This window comes from Ursus maritimus, unplaced genomic scaffold (genome assembly GCF_017311325.1).
Source record: "Ursus maritimus isolate PB19 unplaced genomic scaffold, ASM1731132v1 scaffold_7, whole genome shotgun sequence".
In the NCBI taxonomy this organism is placed as follows: domain Eukaryota; kingdom Metazoa; phylum Chordata; class Mammalia; order Carnivora; family Ursidae; genus Ursus; species Ursus maritimus.
The window spans coordinates 55143525-55162172 of record NW_024426885.1 but is presented as its reverse complement, the minus strand read 5'-3'; the positions used below and the strand labels follow the sequence as shown (position 1 = coordinate 55162172).

General features: G+C 58.2%; 1 protein-coding gene across 1 annotated transcript in view; it reads left to right on the top strand.

The window, feature by feature from the left end:
• The window catches only part of COL13A1 (collagen type XIII alpha 1 chain), a 144908-nt gene that overhangs the window by 94995 nt on the left and 31265 nt on the right, over window positions 1–18648 (top strand). The window contains exons 17-24 of the mRNA XM_040624694.1: window positions 1146–1172; window positions 1985–2020; window positions 11424–11468; window positions 12411–12443; window positions 13153–13179; window positions 15661–15714; window positions 16514–16600; window positions 18189–18242. Coding sequence (XP_040480628.1) covers window positions 1146–1172; window positions 1985–2020; window positions 11424–11468; window positions 12411–12443; window positions 13153–13179; window positions 15661–15714; window positions 16514–16600; window positions 18189–18242 — 363 coding nt within the window. The remainder of the gene's footprint in view (window positions 1–1145; window positions 1173–1984; window positions 2021–11423; window positions 11469–12410; window positions 12444–13152; window positions 13180–15660; window positions 15715–16513; window positions 16601–18188; window positions 18243–18648) is intronic.

The window sequence follows — 18648 nt, the reverse complement described above, 5'->3', positions numbered from 1 at the left end:
AATGTGTGTGCGTCTCTGATGCTCTCGCTGCAAAAGATGCCCAGATGTGGAATGCCTAGTCAGCGGTGTCCCTGCCACTCGTCCCGGTCGCTCATGGAGTACGGCCGCCTTCCAGCTCGCCGGGCCTCACACCTGGGCCCCGCAGCTGCTCTAAGTGTAGGGTCCCTCCAGGCCGGGCAGCGGCTCTGGGCACCCAGGGCACCCAGCTTGGTAGCTCAGCTCAGTGAGAAAACCTGCCCAACTTGACCTCCACAATGGATTTTCAATATTTCTGTGTTTTGGGACCCAGGGGAGGAAGATTAGTCTCACTTCCATGGGTTTGTAGATGGGAACACGGAAAACCTGAAAGGAAGTGAAATTTAGGGAATTAAACCAAACCAAGCAGAGAGAACCCCCCCAAAAAAACCCTCAAAATCCACTTCTTTACTGACCACTACCCCCCAAACGTGTTGGGTTCCCACTTACTGAACCCAAGCCAGGTGGTTTTCTTTGTTAGGTTGTGTATAAAGGAAAAAAAAAACCCAAGAAGCGTGTTTTGAAACCCATGGAAACAGACCAGACTTGGGCATCTTGCTTTTCTCCAGCCCGTGGGTGCTGCCCAAACCTCGGCCCCAGACCACAGTGGAGCCGGGCTGCCCTGCCTCTCCCTCGGCTCCCACGGGCCCGGGGCCCACACCACCTCCCCATGGCCGAGGGCTGTGGTCACAGCCCCCTGGGCCGAAGGAGACAGAAGGCTCCCCCAAAGCCTGGCAGGGTCCAAGGCAAAACCAAGGCTCTGCTGGGCAAGGTCGGTGTCCCAGGGAGGGGTCCCAATTAGGAGGTGGGTGGGTGGGTGCGGACATGGACCAAACCACACTGTCATTTTAACAGGCTGCCGCTGACCTATTTTCCAGTGGGTGAGCACAGAGGAGATGCCCACGGAGCCCACATTGGCTCCAAAGGGAGCTGTGAGCCTGTTGTCCCCACGCGCCCTCCACAGGTTTCAGGCACCGTTCCAGGATCCTCTAGAACTGTTCTCTAGCACCTCCAGAGCTCATGAGAGCTCCTCGAGCACTCCTCCGCCCCCAGCCCCTGCCATCAACACGCCGACCTGCACGGTCGGCCAGCAGACTCCATCTCCACTCACCCTGCTCTTGCTTCCACAGGGCTTACCCGGGCCTCCTGGACCGAAGGTGAGGGTCCGTCCGGGGGAGGCGCTGCATGGGTGGGACAGCGGTCTGCGGGAGGAAGGGAAGGCAGCGCTGCAGGCTACTGAGCGAGGAGCTGAGAGTGACTTCCGCGAGAGACGGGTCACGCCTGGCTCACTTCAAAGTGCCACCCACCTCTTGGGAACTGCTTGGCCCCCACAGAGATTGCACCTGTGTGCCCAGCACAGCGGGTGCTGTGCCCAGTGTGGAGGCTGTGCTCTCACCCCCCGAGGATCTTAGAGTCTGGCTGGAGACTCCAGGTTGATGCCCAGGGCACTGTCACACCATCCCAGTAAGAGAGGGATTCGTACGGAGTCAGAACTGGAAGGGACCTCCGGGATCATCTCGTCTCTTGGGAGACTTCGTTTTGGAAGCCCGCTGTGTCAAACTGACTCTCCCTCTGAAGCGGGGGACCCTGGGGCTCTGGGGGCCAGAATTTGCAATTTTGACCCTGCCCAAGCTTTTTTTACGCACGTGGAGGCTGAGAGCCCCAGGGGCAGGTGACTTGTCTAGGTTCAGCCGAGTCGGGGTGGAATCACAACCCAAATCTAGGTCTTCTGGACCCCTGCCAGGGGGACCCTTGCCACCACGTCCCCGCCTCTGCAGGGTGGGGCTTGTTCTGAAGAGAGGAGACTCTGTTGGCCTCAGAGGAAGCAGAGCTATTGTTCCCGGGAGGGCTGGAGCTCAGGAGGATTTGCAGTCGTTGAGAAGAGGCGTGGCAATGTGAGGGCAAGAGCGCAAGCCAAAATGGGGCATTTGGGAAAATCCCACTAATGGTCTTCTCGTTGTTCCCCCAGGGAGACCCAGGAATCCAGGGCTACCACGGCCGGAAGGTAAGGGGGAGGGGGAGGGAAGGACGCAACCCCCCCAGTGGTAACCCAAGTAGGGCTCCAGCACAGCTCCCCAGGGGCAGGACTCGGTCGCGTGCGCACATGCATGTTTGCACACACACTTGTCCAGCATGAGCCTCATATTTCTGAGGTTGGCTGGGCAGGAGTTTGTGTCTCTACTTGAGGGAGGAGGAGGCTCAGAGGGGCAGGACCTCAGGCCATCAGTGGCCCAGCACGACCTCAGACCCAGGTGGGTCTCCTACTGCCAACCTGGGTCCCTGTGTCTGTACCAAGGCAGGTCAGGTTCTCACTGGCTCCCTGAGGGCCTGGTAAATGGGAGAAGATTACCAGGGCCCACCCTGGGCAGAGCTCCATGCTGAGCACGGTGGGGGCTATGGGGTTGCGGGGTCCCCTCCCTGCTTTCTGGCAACTCGCAGTCTAGAGAGACAGAAAGATTCCTGTATGAATAACCCTGGTGAAGGCAGATTGGGCTAAGCTATCATCACAGAGTGTTGTGTGAATATGGGTGGTGGGGGGTAGAGAGGTGAATTCCAGGTTGGGAGGGGTTTGGAAAGTCTTCTGGGAGAAGACAACCTGCGAGCTGGTGAGTGGGTGGGTGTATCAGTAATCTACAGCTGTGTAACAAACCATCCCAAACCTCCTGGCTTAAAAGGATGATTTATCTCTCGTTCTGCTTCTGTGGATGGGCCATCTGGGAGTCCTGCTGCTGTCCTCTGGGCTCACTCCTGCAGTTGCGTCAGATGATGGATGGAGAGGCCAAAGAGGCCAAGACGTCTCATCCATATGCTGGGTGGCCGGTGCAGGCCGTGGGCTGGGGGTTCCGTTCTCCCCGCCACGGCCTCTCGGCCCCCAGTAGGCCATACAGCTTTTCTTACAGCTTGGTAGGCCCAGCACAGTGTTCAGACCTGCCAAGTCTGAGTGCATGAGAGCTTTTCCAAAGCGTTCATGGCCATCACACTTTCTGAGGTCCTTTTGGTCAAAGCAAGTCACATGGCCAAGTCATGAGGCTTCGGTGGGGCGAGGGGAGGGGACTCCGCCTCCACTTCTTGTGGGAGGAATAGCAAAGCATTCATGGCTATATTTAACCCACCACTGTGGTCCTTCAACCAGCAAATCTGAAGGGACATGGCATTTTAGACAGGGAAACAATTTGAGCAAAGGCCCAGAGGTGGTCATTACAGTAACAATAATAGCATAAACATAATCCTCACAGTAGTGCCCACTTACTAAGTGCCTACCGTGTGCCCAGGCCGTCCTGCGTGACCACCCCGTGAGGCTGCTACTGTTCTCCTATTTAACAAATGAGGAACGTGAGGCTTGCGCGACGTCTCATGGCTCATGAAGGGCAGAGCAGGAACTCAAGCCCAGGCCTGGGTCCTTCCCGTGGCACCACCCGCTGCCCGGAGCCCCGCGCAGCCCTCCGGAGCCCGGACCCTGGCTCCAGGAGAAGAAAGGAGGCAGGAGGGAAAAGGAGGACAAGAAGGGGGAGGGAAGTGGGAAAGGGACAGATTGCTCTGGAGAAGAACATTCCTCGCACTCTATAATCGGGCGGCTGCCGTCACCACATTGTTTTATGGGTGCTTGGGGGGTGAAATGGCAAGACCTAAGAGACCTTTAATTAGTTCTGCATAAACTGAAAAGTTTGTATGGTGTCAGGAAGTGGGAATTATAGCTACTGTGGTTGCTTCCATCCACGGGCACAGACCCGCAAGACTTACTACCGCCTGGTGCAGTGCAGGCGACCAGACGCTCCCCCGGGGTCGTAGTGATGCCAGTGGCTGGCAGCCGTCCCGTGGCGGGCATCTGCACGCGCGGGCCAACTGGAAATATGGCTCAGCCAGAAAGGAGCCTGGGGGTCTGTTGTCCAGAGGATGGAGAGGCCTCCGCTGAAGACTGTGGCGTCAGGTGACTCTCAGGGCTACAGGGTCCTGTCCCACGGTCCCAGCCCCACTGTGGAGCCAGTGACCACTATCTCCAGGCAGAAGTTTGCTTCCCGTCAGAGCTCTGAGGTAAAGACACCAATGCCCAGGGACAGGTGCAGCAGAACTTCCCGCGTCCGACTCAGCCAAAGTTCACTCTGTCCGCATCCCACCTGGTCCTTACCGTGGCCCGTTAGAGCTCATTATCCCCCCCGCCCCGCCCTGGTACAGATGAGAAATTCAGAGAAGTTACTGCTTTGCCCAAGGTTTTAGAGCTGGTGAAGGACCATGCTGGAACTGGAATCCAAGCCCAGAGGCCGGTCTTCTTGTCCGGGCACAGAAGTGAGTGCTTCCTCAGAGGGTCTCAGCCTAGGCTGAGCTAACTGCCCTCCTCCCCGTGCCTTCTCTGGGATATGGAGACTTATCTCCCAAGCTCCTTCTTTGTCCATCAGTTCTCTCTTTTTCTCTCTCCTCTCTCAGCTTAGAATGAGGCATGGTTGGTGGGGGGGGGGCTAGCAGCTGGGAAGATGTGTTTGCCCCCACCCCACCACCCAGGGAGGAACGAGCAAGCGCTGGTGGGTGAGAACACCCAGCTGGGACAGAGCATGGGAATGCCCCTGTGTTTGGGGTGTAAGGGGAGCCCATGGGACAGACCCTCCACGTCTGCTTCTTTGTCCTGTCCTGGGGACTTGATACACATGCAGGGAGGCCTTTCTTTCAGCAAGGGTGCAATTGAACTCTTAGCAAAGACGTTTCTTGGCCTGCAGTGTTTGCTAATGATTAGTTCCGTCCATCATCACCACCGCCGTCACCCCCAGGCAGCTGGACCCAGCCTGGCATCCTCTCAAAGGCCAGCCAGGCCAGCAGGGCAGGCTTCCCCTCTAGCGCCTTCGGATCAAAGCCCAGTGTGGCCAGCAGGCCCTGTGCTGCTCCCCGCCCTGCTGGGGACCAGCCCTTCTGCCTAGACCCTGAGCACAGGGTTGCGCACCCATGTGGTACTAATTTGATCCAAATTTATGATCCGGTCCACCCATCTACTTTAAATACATTGTAAGATGCAAAGTGTGTTTAAAACATTACAACCTTGGCTCTCTTTCAAGGGGATTGATGGGTATTGTCAGACTGTCTGTGGATCACAAAACCTGGTGAGAGCTTATCTGTAAGCACGTCGGTCCGTCTGACTCGGCAGCGGGGGAGCATTGACGCACGGGCGGTCTGGGGGTAAGCCTTGGGGTTCTCGTGAAGGACCATGACTAAAGCACACAGTCTGTTCCCGCAGGCCAGCGGCTGTGTGTTTCCAGACCAGAGGAGGCAAGATGTGCCAGAGTGGCTTCTGACGGCACTTAGGCCTTCTAGAGGCCGTGGGGAGAAGGTCAGATGGGCCCTAAGGTCAGATGTCTAGGGCACTGGGGTGAGGGTGAGAGGAGCAGAAGCTTGCCCACCCAGCCCAGGTTGGCTCCCCACCCTATGGCCATGCCGGTCCTTCTAGCCCCTCCTCAATCCTTCCACAAAAGGGCACGATCACTCGGCTCTGCCAGTCCGAACAGGGAGCCACGTGGGTGGACAGGCGGCTGGGGAATGGCAGCCAGCATTATTACAGCTGCCTGCTGGCCTTTCCAACGGGCCAGCTGCGGACGTGCCACTGTGCCTGCATCAGAGTACCGAATCCTGAGAACAACCCCGACAGGAAGGCTTTAGTCTTAGCCCTAATTTACAGATGAGCAAACTGAGGCCCCCAGAGGTGAGTCCCGGAAGGTCCACAGCCAGGATGTAGTAAAACCAGTTCTGTCTTACCCCAAATCCTTGCCCTGAATGACTTTATTACCTGGGCCCTATGAGCTGGGAGAGGGGGCAGGTGCCACGACTTCTGATTTCCAGTAGGCCCTCCTCCCCTGGAAGGAAAGAAGATGGGGGCTGGGCTGATTTCCTTCCTGAGAGAAAAGGCTGAGGCTGGATCCGGGCCTTTCTCTGAGCTTCCTAGGCTCTCTGCGAGCCGACCTTAGGGTCCTTGATGTGTTTCAGTCAAAGAACCCAGGAAGCAGACAGCTTTGTCCATGGGCACCGATCCCCCAAATGATTCCCCCAAGGACTTAGCATGGTCCTGGGATTTCCATTAAAGGCAAGAAAAGGCGGCTTGTCTCAGGCCCGCCCCGGACCCCTCTGGCTCTCAGAGGGCCTGAGGAACCCCAGGCCTCATGCGGCATTCACACACAGCAGAGCACTCCATGCAGAGAGAAGCCGTAGACACAGGAGCCTCCTGGGGTGGGGACAGCACTTTCTTTCAAAGCCATGAAATCCCACTGGGGACATCCAGACCATTTAAAATAAAGCAGAGCAGGGATCTGAGACATGGGCCTCCTAACTGAGGCCTCGTGGGGGCTGAGAGTCTCACCCCGCCGGCCTCCAGCCCCCAGCTTGTGCTCTCTGGGCCCTGTTTCTCCCACACTCCAAAGCCCACAGATTAATTAGAGCTGACTTTTCTTTTTGGAGCTAACTACAAAATCAACCGATCTCAAATCGAGATTACAAGCCAGCCGCCCTTCCAAAGCCCTGGCCTTCGATGGGGCGCCTGACCCCGGTAATTCCCCAGATTACTTCCTGCCGGCCCTAATTACCAGAGGACCTGGCATCTCCCTGGTTCCAGTCCTCCCCTGTCTGGAGCTGGCTGGGGCAGTGAAGGAGGAAACGAGCTGCCTTTTCCTGGAAGGGAGGCCTAGGAACCCTTTAGGGCAAAAAGAGACATTAGCCCGCCTCACCCGGCTTTCCCAGCCCAGAAAAGGGCCCTGGTCCAGGCCCAAGGCCTGAGCCGCCTGCTGGCCTCCCCCCTCCACACACACACACACAGAGCCCTCTACACCCGGCTCTCAGACAGGCCTTCCTCTTCCCTGCAGAGAACAAAGAGTCTGTGTGGGGAGCAGCTTCACCCCGGGCCCTCCCCATGGCGCTGGGCTGCCGCGGGAGCTTCCCACGAGGGAGGTCCATTCATCTCCCCACACTCCTCAGGCCTGACCTCTGCTTGGCTGGGGAGCTGACCTTAAAGCCCCCCACCTCCCTCCAGACTATGTCTTCTTGCCAAGTCCCTGCCCTGCTTATTCAACAAACAGTAAATCACCAATTAAGAGGCCACTCCCACAGGACAGGAGCGTGGCCATTTTGTGCTCCAAGGAGCTGGCTTTCATCCTGTCTCAGTAAACAAGGGGTCCCTCCACCTGGAAGCCAGGACCGGAATAGAAAACCTACTGATGCTGCAAGACGCTCTGTGCCAGGCCCGCTGGAGACTCAGTGGCATCGTAAAAGTCAGGGCTAAGACGGGCCTTCGAGGTCATTTGAGGCAGCCCCCTCTCTACCCACCTGTGCTCCCCCAGAGCTTTCTTAGCCACAGTGACTGGAATCTACCCCTTCCTGGCCAGCAATCAGGCATGGGTTCTTGGCAGCCTCTTGGTTAAAGAGCCGGGCTCCTCGGTGGTGGGATGTCCTGGCCTGGGGGTTGCTGGCCTGGTTCCCCGTGGCCTCCAGCGTCCATGCACTGTGTCCCTGGGCAGGCACAGAGTGCCCACCTCTCCCGCTGCTGAGTGGTGCAGATGGGGTCTCTAGGAGCCACTGGGGGAGCTCCTGAGGTCCTACTGGGAGGATGAGGGAAGGCAAAGATAGAGGGGATAAATTGGGGACCTCGGACTTGGACAGAGTATGAGAATTCCCTCTGTACTTAAGATGAAGACACTCGCAAGTTATTGAATCTAAATTCAGCACAATTCCAAACTCCAACTTTCTAAACAAGAACACTGTTAAGAAGGGAAATGGGACAAGGGACCCTCACAAAGACACACCGAGGGGGAAAACTGTGCGAACAGAAGTCGTGGTCCGCCTTTTGGCAATAGCTGTCAGAAACCCCGTTCTCACTCCCTGCAGTCAGGTGCCCTTGTCCACAGCCACTCTGAAGTCCTTGACAGTGACTCAGCCCTGTCTCACCTCACAGATCCAAGCATCAGTGCTTCCTGGTGTCAGACTGGGCCGGTTCCCAGGGCAGAGGTCAGGCTGGGGTAAGCCCAGCCTGATGAGAGTGGAATGAGCCTGCGGGGTGGGGTCAGCCGGGGGCACCCCTGCTTCCTGCCCGACAGAGGGGTGGGAGTGAGGGAGGCCTGAGATGGGATCAAGAGAGCCTGGGTCATCTGTAGAATTAAGAGACTTGACCCAGAGGGCAGGGAAAGGGCGAAGGTCAGCCACGCTAACGAGGAGGGCTGCCTCCTTTGGAGGCCCCAAGGGGCCCGGATTTCCCTGGAGAGGGTGGTTTTGTCTTTACATACAAGCCTGAGCAGGCTGAGGACAACCCCAATTAGTGGGAAACCCTCACTCCCGGGGTTCACTCTGCACTGCTCCTGCTGCGATTGGAGACAGAAGCCCAGAGATGGGGCTCGAGCAGACCCCACCCCACCCCCCTTGCTGAAGCATCTGCAGCTGTCCCCCCGGGTAGGAGGGAGGGAAAGCAGATACCCACTGAGACCCCTCCTAGACCAGCATTTCCCCCACAGCCAAACTCCCTCCTCCACAACCTTGTTCTGCGGCTGCCAACAGACCCAGGGTCCCCTCCCCAGCTCCGACCTCTCCCGGCCTAAAGCCTCAGCTAAAGGGGTGGAGCAGTGGTGGGCAGGTGGTCTCTAGTCTGACTCACTTTGCAGAGGAGAATCCTGGACCCAAAGTGGGAAAGAGGTTTGCCTAGGGTCACACAGCCTTCCTGACTCACAACCATTTCCCCCAGCTGGAGGCTGGAAGAGGCAGGCAGGGGCATTGAGGAAAGGCTGAGCGAAAGACCGGGGAAGAGAAAGGGCCAAGCTGATCTCCCACCTGTAGCCCCCACCCCAGGGGACCCTGCCTCGGGGTGTCTTTGGGGCTAAGTCAACCCGGTTGGGGCTGCTGGAATGTTAGCAGGAGATCCTGGTCCTCTGAAGGAGACAGTGACAGGGGCCCTCAGCTGACAGGGGCTCTGACACCCTGTTGGCCACAGTGGCCAGACTTCTGACAAGGTCCTGTGGCGCCCTCTGCTGGCCACAGAGCAGACCTGCAGTGGCAGGCAGGGTCTAGCCCAGCTCCTTCCTCCAGGCTCTGCCTGTGGTTAAAGACCCAGCCCCCTGCCCCAGAAGCTGCCCCCCCCTACACTAACCCCTTCACCCTTATGAGGCACGGACCGAGGGCCCTCCAGCTGAGAGGGGCTTTAGAATCAGCCCATCCGGTCCTTCGGGTTGGCATACGACCCTGCATACCTGGGCTTTGGCAAACAAAGACCTGTGTTCAAATCCCTGTTCTGCACGACCTTGGCGAGCGCACCTGGCCTCCCTGAGCCAGTTTGTTCACCTGTGAAACAGGAATCAAATCCGTTGCTACATCGGAGAGGAGTCTTGGAGATTGAGTAGAGGAAAGATGGAAAGCTTTTAGCCTTGTGCCAGACCCATGGTGGACACAGTAAATGGCGTGTAAGAGGGATTTCCCAGAATCTGGGGCCTGGGGCAGTGACTCCTCTGCTGTGTTTGCTTCCTGAGTACAGCTCCACTAACCCTGCCTGCGGCTCAGGGGTCCTGGTGGGCCAGGGTCAGGAAGGGCTCCTGTGTTTGGAGCTAAAGATTCTGGGCCTTTTGCAGAACACAGAGACTCAGCCCAAGGAGGATGGACGTGAACCATCCCAGACAGACATTAATTCGCGCGTGCAGATTGCAAATGCCGAGTGGTCCCCGCTGCACCCAGGAACCAGGACTGGGTATGGGCATTGCAAAAGGCCTCACAGAGGAGATGGTATTTGACCAAGGCCCCTAACAATGATCAGGGTGTTGAGTTAAGGGAACAGCAGAAAGGCGTAGAATCCTGGGGCACCTGGGTGGCTCAGTCGGTGAAGCATCTGACTTGATTTCAGCTCAGGTCGCGCTCTCAGGGTCTTGAGATCAAGTCTCACGTCAGGCTCCACGCCCAGCACTGCGTGTGGGGCCTGACATGCTGGGCATGGAGCCTGCTTGAGATTCTCTCTCCTTCTCCCTCTCTTTCTCTCTCTCTCTCAAAAAAAAAGGCATAGAATACTGAAAATGGGTGGTATTTTCAGGGAAACAGGGAGTAGGTCTCAGGATGCCAGGTGATGAGGCTAGGGAGGAAGGGGAGGAAGGAATGCCTGGCCCCTTTTCTATGGGCACTGCCGGGCAGCGGCTGTTTCGCAGGAAGGGAGTGTTACTGTCCAGCCTGTGTCCTGGGGAGCTTCCCCGGATGCCAGCGCCAAGGCGCAGTCATGGAGGAGAGAGGCTGGAAGAAGTTCTAGCTTTGGTGAGCAGAAGGGTGGGTAAGACTTCCCAGATGATGGCAGAGAAGGGAGGAGAGCAGCGGAAAAGATGGAGGCCGTGTGGGACCGGTTTCCCCCTCTGCCTGTAAGCCTGTGGTACCACGGCCTGGCCTGAAGGCCACAGCTCTTGAGACCTGAGTGGGGAGGCTGGGCCGGGACACAGTCTGTCGGAACCCTGTGTTGCCATCCCCAGCCTTCAGATGCCTTCGGAAGCAGGGAGCTGCGGCAGGGTGCTGTCCCCTGTCGCTGCTGGCATTCGGAGCCTGGGTTGGGGCTTCATTTGGGGTTCAACTCACGCAGACAGGAGCTGCCCTCCTTCCTCTCCTGAGTGCCAGCCCCTTCTCACATAGTAGGTTAGTCTTGACTCATCTACTCTTGACCTCCATCTGTCACTAGCTGTCATCTCCGACCCCATCTCTTTCCTGCCCTTCCTGAGCTCACACCCCCACTCCGTAGGTCTGGCATTTTCATGGGGAGGGAAAAGAGGTTGAGGAGAAAGACGGGACACTGCTGAGATCGCAGAGCAAACCCCACGATGTCCAGAAGCCACAGCTCTCTTGGGGCCTCCAGATGGGTTCCAGGCAGCACCCTGCCCCCACCCCCCACCCCCAAACCACAGGCTGGCCCTCCGCCGTGCAGGGCCAAGACCCACGTGCCCTCGGGAAGGGTTAGACCCAAGGAAGCCGGGAGGAAGGGGAGCCCTGGATGAAGAGGAGAGGCAGGAGCCCGTGTGGCTCAGCCAGCAGGTACCGCGAGAACAAAGCTTCGGAGTGAGGATGAAACAAGAAGCAGGTGACCACGAGAGGGAGGGATGCACAGGTGAGCGGCCAAGTGCACCGAGCTCTGCCCAGCTGGGCCTCTGGCTGCTGGTGGAGCGTGCAGAGCTCCTCCTGCATCCTCCTCGGGACTCAGACTTTGCTGGTGAGCCTCTTTCTCTCGGGGCGCCTGCCGTGAGTTCACATAGCTAAGAGGAACAGCCTGCGGTGGCTGCCGGGTCCTCAGAGCTCACTGTGAGCTGGACAGCCATCGGAAGCTTCCAGACCAGCCAGCAGGGAGAGCTCGTGGACGTCCTTGCAGGCCATGCTTCAGGGGCCAAGGCCCCGGGTGAGTCTGGTCCTCTTCTCAGTGTTTCTTCTATTTCTTCCTTCAGGGAGAACGGGGCATGCCAGGGATGCCAGGCAAACATGGAGCAAAGGTACCCCCCACCAAGCCCCGGTCCCCGGCAGCCCCTCCCCTTTCCCCCCTTCCCAGCAGCCCTTGCCTGAGCTCCAGCCCTCTCTCCCAAGCTTTGGGACACCTGGGTGCCCAGGTCCTTCTCCTTCCCATATCTTCTGTGAAGACAAGAAGACAGGGTACACATTTCCTCCCCAGCCCTCTCCCCCTGCACTACCAGCTACTCTCCCAGGCAACTCTTCTGTTTGGCCCATGAGCCAGCACTCACCAGCGCCCTCCTGGTGTGGCCCGGCCTCCTCCCGGGCATCTCTGGGTCATAAAAACCCTTCTCGGCAGCTCTGACTGCCGCCCCATGTGGGGAGTAGGGACTCCCTAAAATCATCTCCACTTGGGACTGACTAAGTGGTGCATTTGTCTGCCTATTTACCTCAGAGTGGCTGGTCTTGGGCTAATGTGGAAATGGGGTTCACTCCCAGCTGCTCCCCAGTCCATGAGAGCACAAGTCCAGAGAGTTCTCTGTAAGAAGAATCCCACCTGCCCACTCAGGTGTGAAATCAGCCATCACCCACTCTCCCCTACCACGGGGCACTCCCTTCCACTGCCTTCCCTTCCCATCTCCTCTTCCTCCTTTCCTATCCGACTGAAGCCCTTCCCACATTGCACCCCAGAGATGCCCCCACCTGGACACTCCGGGGCTCCCTGCCAGGAGGGCTTGGGAGTTGAGCAGCTGGGCGGGAAGCCTGGGGAGCCCAACTGGGCTGCTCAGAGCCCCTCCCTTCCTCAGGACCCAGGCTCCCTGTGCCAGACTCAGCCGCCCACCCTCACTGTGCGTCTGGGCAGCAGGCAGAAGCAAGCAGTCTGCCTTCACATCCCCCCCCCCCAGGGGAGGCTGGGAGGCTGGCCACTCCCTCCATGCTTGCCCCAACTCCCAAAAGTCTCCATGCCTTTTTCTTCTCTCTGCCAGGGAGCTCCTGGAATTTCTGTGGCTGGGATGAAGGTCAGTGGAAGGATATCACTCCGCACATTAGGGGCAGGATGGGAGGGAAAGAGGAAGACAGAATTGGGGCTTCAGGGACTCCGTGGGGTGGCCGCTGAACCAAGGAGGGGGCAGATAGGGCTCAGAAACATTTCTCTTAAGGCAACGTGTATGCCGTTATGTACCTGAACTAGAGATAGTTAACTAAGCCTTGCAAAGTAAGTAGCGAAGGTTTACCAGCCTCGGGTAAAGCAGCACCCTGCCGGTGTGCCAGAAGACCCAGAGCTTTCCTTTATACTTCAGAATCCAGCACCTGCGTGCTCGCAAAGCTCCCGAGAGGAGAGCGGGAGTCCTTCCCCTGAAGCCCAGCCTAATGGCGTTTGGTCGGCAGGCAGATGGATGGGGGCACCCAGAAGCCCAGATGCGGATCTCCCAGCAGCCCCACGGACAGGGGGCACCGTGTCCAAAGCAAATGCCCGTTCCTTCCTCTCGCTCTTCGCGGGGTGCCTCACTGGCGCTCACACGTGCCACATCCCTCGCCTAGGGGAAGAACAGGGAAGAGTCCAGGAGGCCTCCTTTGGCCTGGGACCTGAAGCCTAGGCAGAGGGAAGCCCTGGGCTGGCCAGATGCTTCACCGACCCCATGAGGACCTTTGCTCATTTACTCCTGCACTAGTTTCTCACTCTCTCTCCTTCATCTCCTTACCGGAGTCTTCTTTGTTTCCACACAGGGTGAGCCAGGGACCCCAGGAGCCAAGGTACTGATACAGAGGGAATGTTCTGGGCTGCACGGAGCATCAAGCATGGGGTGGAGGTGGCAGTGGCTGCTGTTGTTATGCCCTCGGTCCTCCTGAGGCTGGCCTGGAGCTGGGGGCCTGACTTAGCAGAGGAGGGCCCACCCAGGAGGGGCCTGCTGGTCAGGAATGCCTTCCCCTCCCTGGATCCTGGCCTGGAGCTCCGTCAGTTTGCCTGCACACCAGCTCCAGCAGGCAGTAACTCTTGTCCCCTGTCCTGCAGGGCTCTGTCTCTCTTGTCTCATTCTATAAGGGATGTAACATGAAAAAAGTTTCCATGCCAGTATGTTTGGGGAAATACAGAGTCAGAAATATTTCACAGGGTTTTTGTTTTGGGGGTTTTTTGGTTTTTTGTTTGTTTTTGTCTTTGTTTTACTGCAGGCCTTCTCAGGGCCTTTAAGATGCTATATGTATATTGGGAACCTCTAAAACTGTAATCTCTGGTGTAGCATTTTCAAACTTTTTGACTAGAGCATCCTTTTTTTTAAGAGGAACATCTTATGGGACTAGTATTCTGGAAACGCTGGTTTACGATCACTGTCCACCATACCCCTCACTACCCCCCCCATCCTCTTATCAGTGACTTTCTCTTCTTACCCCAAAGGGAAACCCAGGAGCAGCAGGGAAGCCAGGGCCCCCAGGTTTGCCGGGAAAGAGGGGGCAGAGGGTAGGATACTGTGTCTCTGAGTGTGTGTCCCCTTCAGACTGGCCTCTGTGGTCCTCCCATTCCCTGCCCCACCCCCATGGCTCGTGTGCTGCCTGCAGTGTGTTTGGGGTGCATGTGTCCCCAGGAAGAGAGGTGTGCCAGGGTGGCCTGGCGCAGCTTCAGAAATCCTGCACTCGGGAACACACCTTCCCTCCTGGAAAGCATCGGTTCCCAGGAGGAAAGACCAGCAGAAGGAAGGCCTTCCTTCCCTCCATTCCCACTCTGCCACGGCCTCCGTAGGGCAGCACCTGCACCCTTCCCCCTTTAGACTCAGCCTGTCTCAGGGCATGCCCCAGCTCAGGCACACCCCAGCCACGGCCAGGCAGGGCTGTGGGGGGGAGGGGTCCTAGAACTCACTTCCGCCCATCACCTGGGCCCTCACCTGGCTCCCTCCCCTCCCTTGCGAAGCTCCAGGCTATTACGTCATTCAGCTTCTACCCAAGGGCAGGTGGCAAGGGGATGGCACCTAAAGACTTGGTGTGGCATCCTCTGTGGCTCCGGTTGGAAAAGTCATCGAGATACCTGGCAGTTTATGACCCCAGGGCCCTCCGTTTCTATTATTAGCTCCATCAAGCTGTGGAGAGGGGGGCAGAGCACTGACCTGCTGGGGTAGTCTCGGGGTGCTCTCCTGATACGGGACACTCTGGGAGTGCCGAGTACCGTCTTCATGGTGTAGAAGATGGAGCTTCGGGAGAGCTGGGGAGCGGGCCTGCCTCTGCCACTCGAGGCGGGGGGTCGCTCCCGGCCACGGAGCCTCTCCATCTGCGCAGTGAGAGCAGGGCTCTGTGATGCGTGTCATGGGGGAGAAGGTTCTTCAGGGCGGAAGAAGATGCTCGGGGCGGGCTATTAGCTTGCGAGGGCTGCCCGAACAAAGGACCACAGGCTATGTGGCTCAAGCGACAGAAGCTTACTGTCCCACAGTTCTGGAGGCCAGAAGCCTGTGGGAGGAACCAGCCCTGGTGACACCAGGCTGTGAGGGAGAATCTGTCCCCTGCCTCTCTCCTCGTTTCTGGCGGTTGGCTGTCATCCCTGGTGTTCCTTGGCTTGTAGAAGCGTCACCCCGATCTCTGCCTCCGTCTTGACATGGTGTTCTCCTGGGCGTGCATGTCCCCATGTCCAAATGTCCCCTTTATAAGGACAGCAGTCATATTGGATCATGTATGACCTCATAACTCCACTGGTTACATCTGTAGTGACCCTATTCCCTAGAAGGCCACATTTCGAGCTACAGGGAGTTAGAACTTCAATATACGGATTTTGGCAGGATGAAAGCCAACCCATCCCAGGAAGACTTCTCGAAATAGTCCTCCAAAGAAGTCTAGTGAGGTGGTGTTTGTCCTCCCTGGAGGCAGGGAGGAGGTCGGCAGAGACCTGGGGCCTCTAAATGCTAGACATTTAAAAAATGAAAGGAGCAGAGTGGCTAAAAGGAAGAGCTTCCCCAACTACTGGCCTTCCCCACTGCTCGCCTCTCCCCGGGAGACCCCCCAAAGGAGCCGAACACTCTTGGTGCCTCTCACTTTGTACATGATAAGGGCCCAGCCCATACGGGAGCAGGAGAACAATGATCCAGGCCCCCACCAGCGTGAAGTGGCCCAAGGAAGGAGTCAAGTGCAGTTGGGGGTCCGGCGGGAAACGGCCCACAGAGCGGCAGGGAGGCAGCAGAGAGAAAGCCAAGGCTCTCTTTCCAGTCATCCTGGAGAGACCGTTCCTAACCCTGCACTGTCTGCTTCCCTCCACAGGGCGAAAAGGGGGCTGCAGGCCCCCCTGGGCTACTAGGCCTCCTGGGGCAGAAGGTGGGTGTTGGCAAGCTCGGAATGGCGGGTTCTAGGTAAAGGCCTTCGGGTTCATCTGCACCCACATTCCCGTCCCTGAACATCCAGGAGCCCCAGTTTTGGAGGTGTCCCTCCCAGACTGGGGGAAAGCAGCTGGGACACAGCTAGATTCGCACATGGGGTACCACATGGGAGGCCCTGATTGGCAGAAAATACCCATATTCAAAGACCAGGAGCTGTGACCTTGTCAGATGTCTTCCTGCCAGCTCTGAGCATGTGCTCCCTGGTACGTGGGCTCCATGACACTCCATTAAAAAAAGAAAAGAAAAGAAGACTTGAGGTCAGATAGGTGTGGGGAGACAGGCCCCCTTGGAATATCACAGGCCGCTTTCCAATGGGGGCTCAGAGCACCCTATGGGCAAGGAGCCCGGGCGGCTTCATTTCCCTCTGACCGCCTTAACACCCGTCAGCCACCAGACCCTTTTCTTCACATATCAAATATTCCTCACCCCTGGAAGCAGGGTTCCATGGACACACTCTGCGTAACAGAGTCTAGACCCAAGAATGGTGGGTCTCTTGTTTCAGCTCCATACCTGCTCCCCCAAAATAGCCAGGTCCCTTCTCTCCTCAAATCCCATGGCCGGTCAGACCAGGCCGGGCTTCTGAGGGGCTCTGTGCCCAGCCCGGACCACGGGGTGGTCTGGTGCCCTCACTCCTGGGACCTAGGAGAGGAGAAAAAACAGGGAATGGCCACCTCCCTCCAGAGCTAGGAGGGCCTAGTGATGGTTACTCTCCCACTCTCTCCCCCTTCTGCCCCCAGGGAGAAAAAGGCGATGCTGGCAACTCCATCGGAGGGGGCAGAGGGGAGCCTGGCCCCCCAGGACTACCTGGGCCCCCAGGGCCAAAGGTGAGTTTCCCTGGGATCCGCACTCGAGGGAGATGCTCCTTGTGGCCTTTATCTTCAGCCCATTCTTGAGGACTCTGTCCTGGGCGCCTTGCCTTCTCTCCTGCTCCAGATGTGTGTTTTTTCCAGTGGATTCTAGAAAGACAATTTGGACTGAGCTCCTGATTTTAGTGGTGACTGTTTGACTATGCAAGAGAAACAGTCCGAGGGCAGACTGTGTTATCCAAGATGGTCCCAATGATTCAAGCAGCTATGCTGTAACTGATTCAGGCACGGACGGCTGCAGGGCTTGGGACGGACGGAAGGGCCCCTGCCCAGGCGCTGAATACGAGATCAGTGATCAGTCGGGCCCCATCTGGTGCTGGCACCCAGGAGGCGGAGACGGGGGCCGAGTAGCAGCAGTGGGGTCAGCAGCAAATGGGACTGCCCTCACCTTCCTTACACTGGGTGGAAAGTGCAGTGGTGAGATAGGGTTTCCCGAAGCGGATGGCTCCTGCGATGCCTGGTTTACTCCAGCAGCCCGAGGATGTGCAGATGGCCTCTTTCTTAGCTTCCAACGAGAGGACTCGTTACATCTTCCAAACAACACACACATTCGCTCCACCAACACGTATCAAGGGGCTGCTGCGGGCGGGGCCCTGCCTGGGCTGCGAGGCTGCAGAGAAGCTGCCCTCAGCTTGCTCACAACCCAGCAGGAGAAACAGACCCACAGTCCACAGGGACGTGGTGGCAGGCGCCAGAAGGAAGCCCACAGACCGGCAAGACGAAGTGGCCGGAAGGGTCTCGGGCAAACGCCCACGTGCCCATCAGACCGTGGCGGGAAAAGAGCTCCCTGGCTTGAGCACCGGCTTTGCTAAAGGGGGCCCCGCCTCTGGGCTCCGGGACATCCCCAGGGTCGGAGTCTGTCCCCGCAGCGTGTGGATCCCCGACAGGTCTTGGGTTTTGATTTGAGGTTGGTGAAGTCTGGTCACTACTGTCCCTGCATCCTGGGACACAAGAGGGGAAAGCTAGAAGGCCGTTGCCAAGCCCGTGTCCTCCTTAGGGCCAGGCAGAGTGCTGACTAAGGGAAGTACGCGCGGGGGACCCCCTCCCATCTCTCTCTGCGTCTCCCCTCCTAGGCCTCCTGGGCCCCCTCCCCACAAGCCCGGAGCCTTCGTGGTCCCCTCTGTCTCCCAGGCGGGACCTGCTGAGGTGTGCCTTCCCAAGTGTTCCACGTTCCAAAATGACCTGCCTCCCTTTGCGGGGGCCAGATGGCTGTCCACACCTGGGGGCTGCAACAGAGCTGGCTTGTGTGTTATCCAAGAACCGGGGAGCACCTGGCACTGAGGGGTGGACCCCAGTACAGAACTCAGAGGCAGAAAGGAGCAGACAGGGAAGGCTGCCAGGAGGAGGTGAGACCCAGGCTGGACTCACGGGTGGATGGGAGTCAGATGAGTAGAACGAGGTGAGTTAGTAGAAGCCAGTGCAGACAGAGACAGAGACCCAGACACCTAACACCCAGAACATCAACAGCAAGACCACCCTTCGGCCCCTCAGGGAGCTGGCCGAGCTGCCGTGCGTGCCCTCAGCCCATGTCTCTCCTCTTCCCCAGGGAGAAGCCGGCGCTGATGGCCAGGCCGGCCCCCCGGGACGGCAAGGAGACAAGGTACGGACGCTCCCAGTTCTGAGATGAGGGTCAGCTTGGGAGTTCGAGGCCTAGCTCAGGGAAAGCATGAGCAGTGGCCGTCCCTACAGTCGGGCCCCAGGGCCCAAAGCTGACGGGTCGTGACTCCTGGTGGCCATCTCTCCTGTTGGCTTGGGAGAGCTTTCCACTGAGTCAGCAGTCATGCCAAAGCTGGCCCGGGGATAGATGCTTGGGTTGGGGAAAGACCCAGAGCCCCTGCTTCTGTTAGCTTCCACGCCCCTGGCAAAGGTGGGGCTCCCACTTCTCCCCAGCGACTTCCTGTGGGAGGGTCAGGTCGAGGCTGCCCTGTGCCTCACAGGTGCTCAGGGACGAAAACGCTGTGGGGCAGGGAGGGAAGGGGCAGGTCATCGGCAGTCCACGAGCTGGT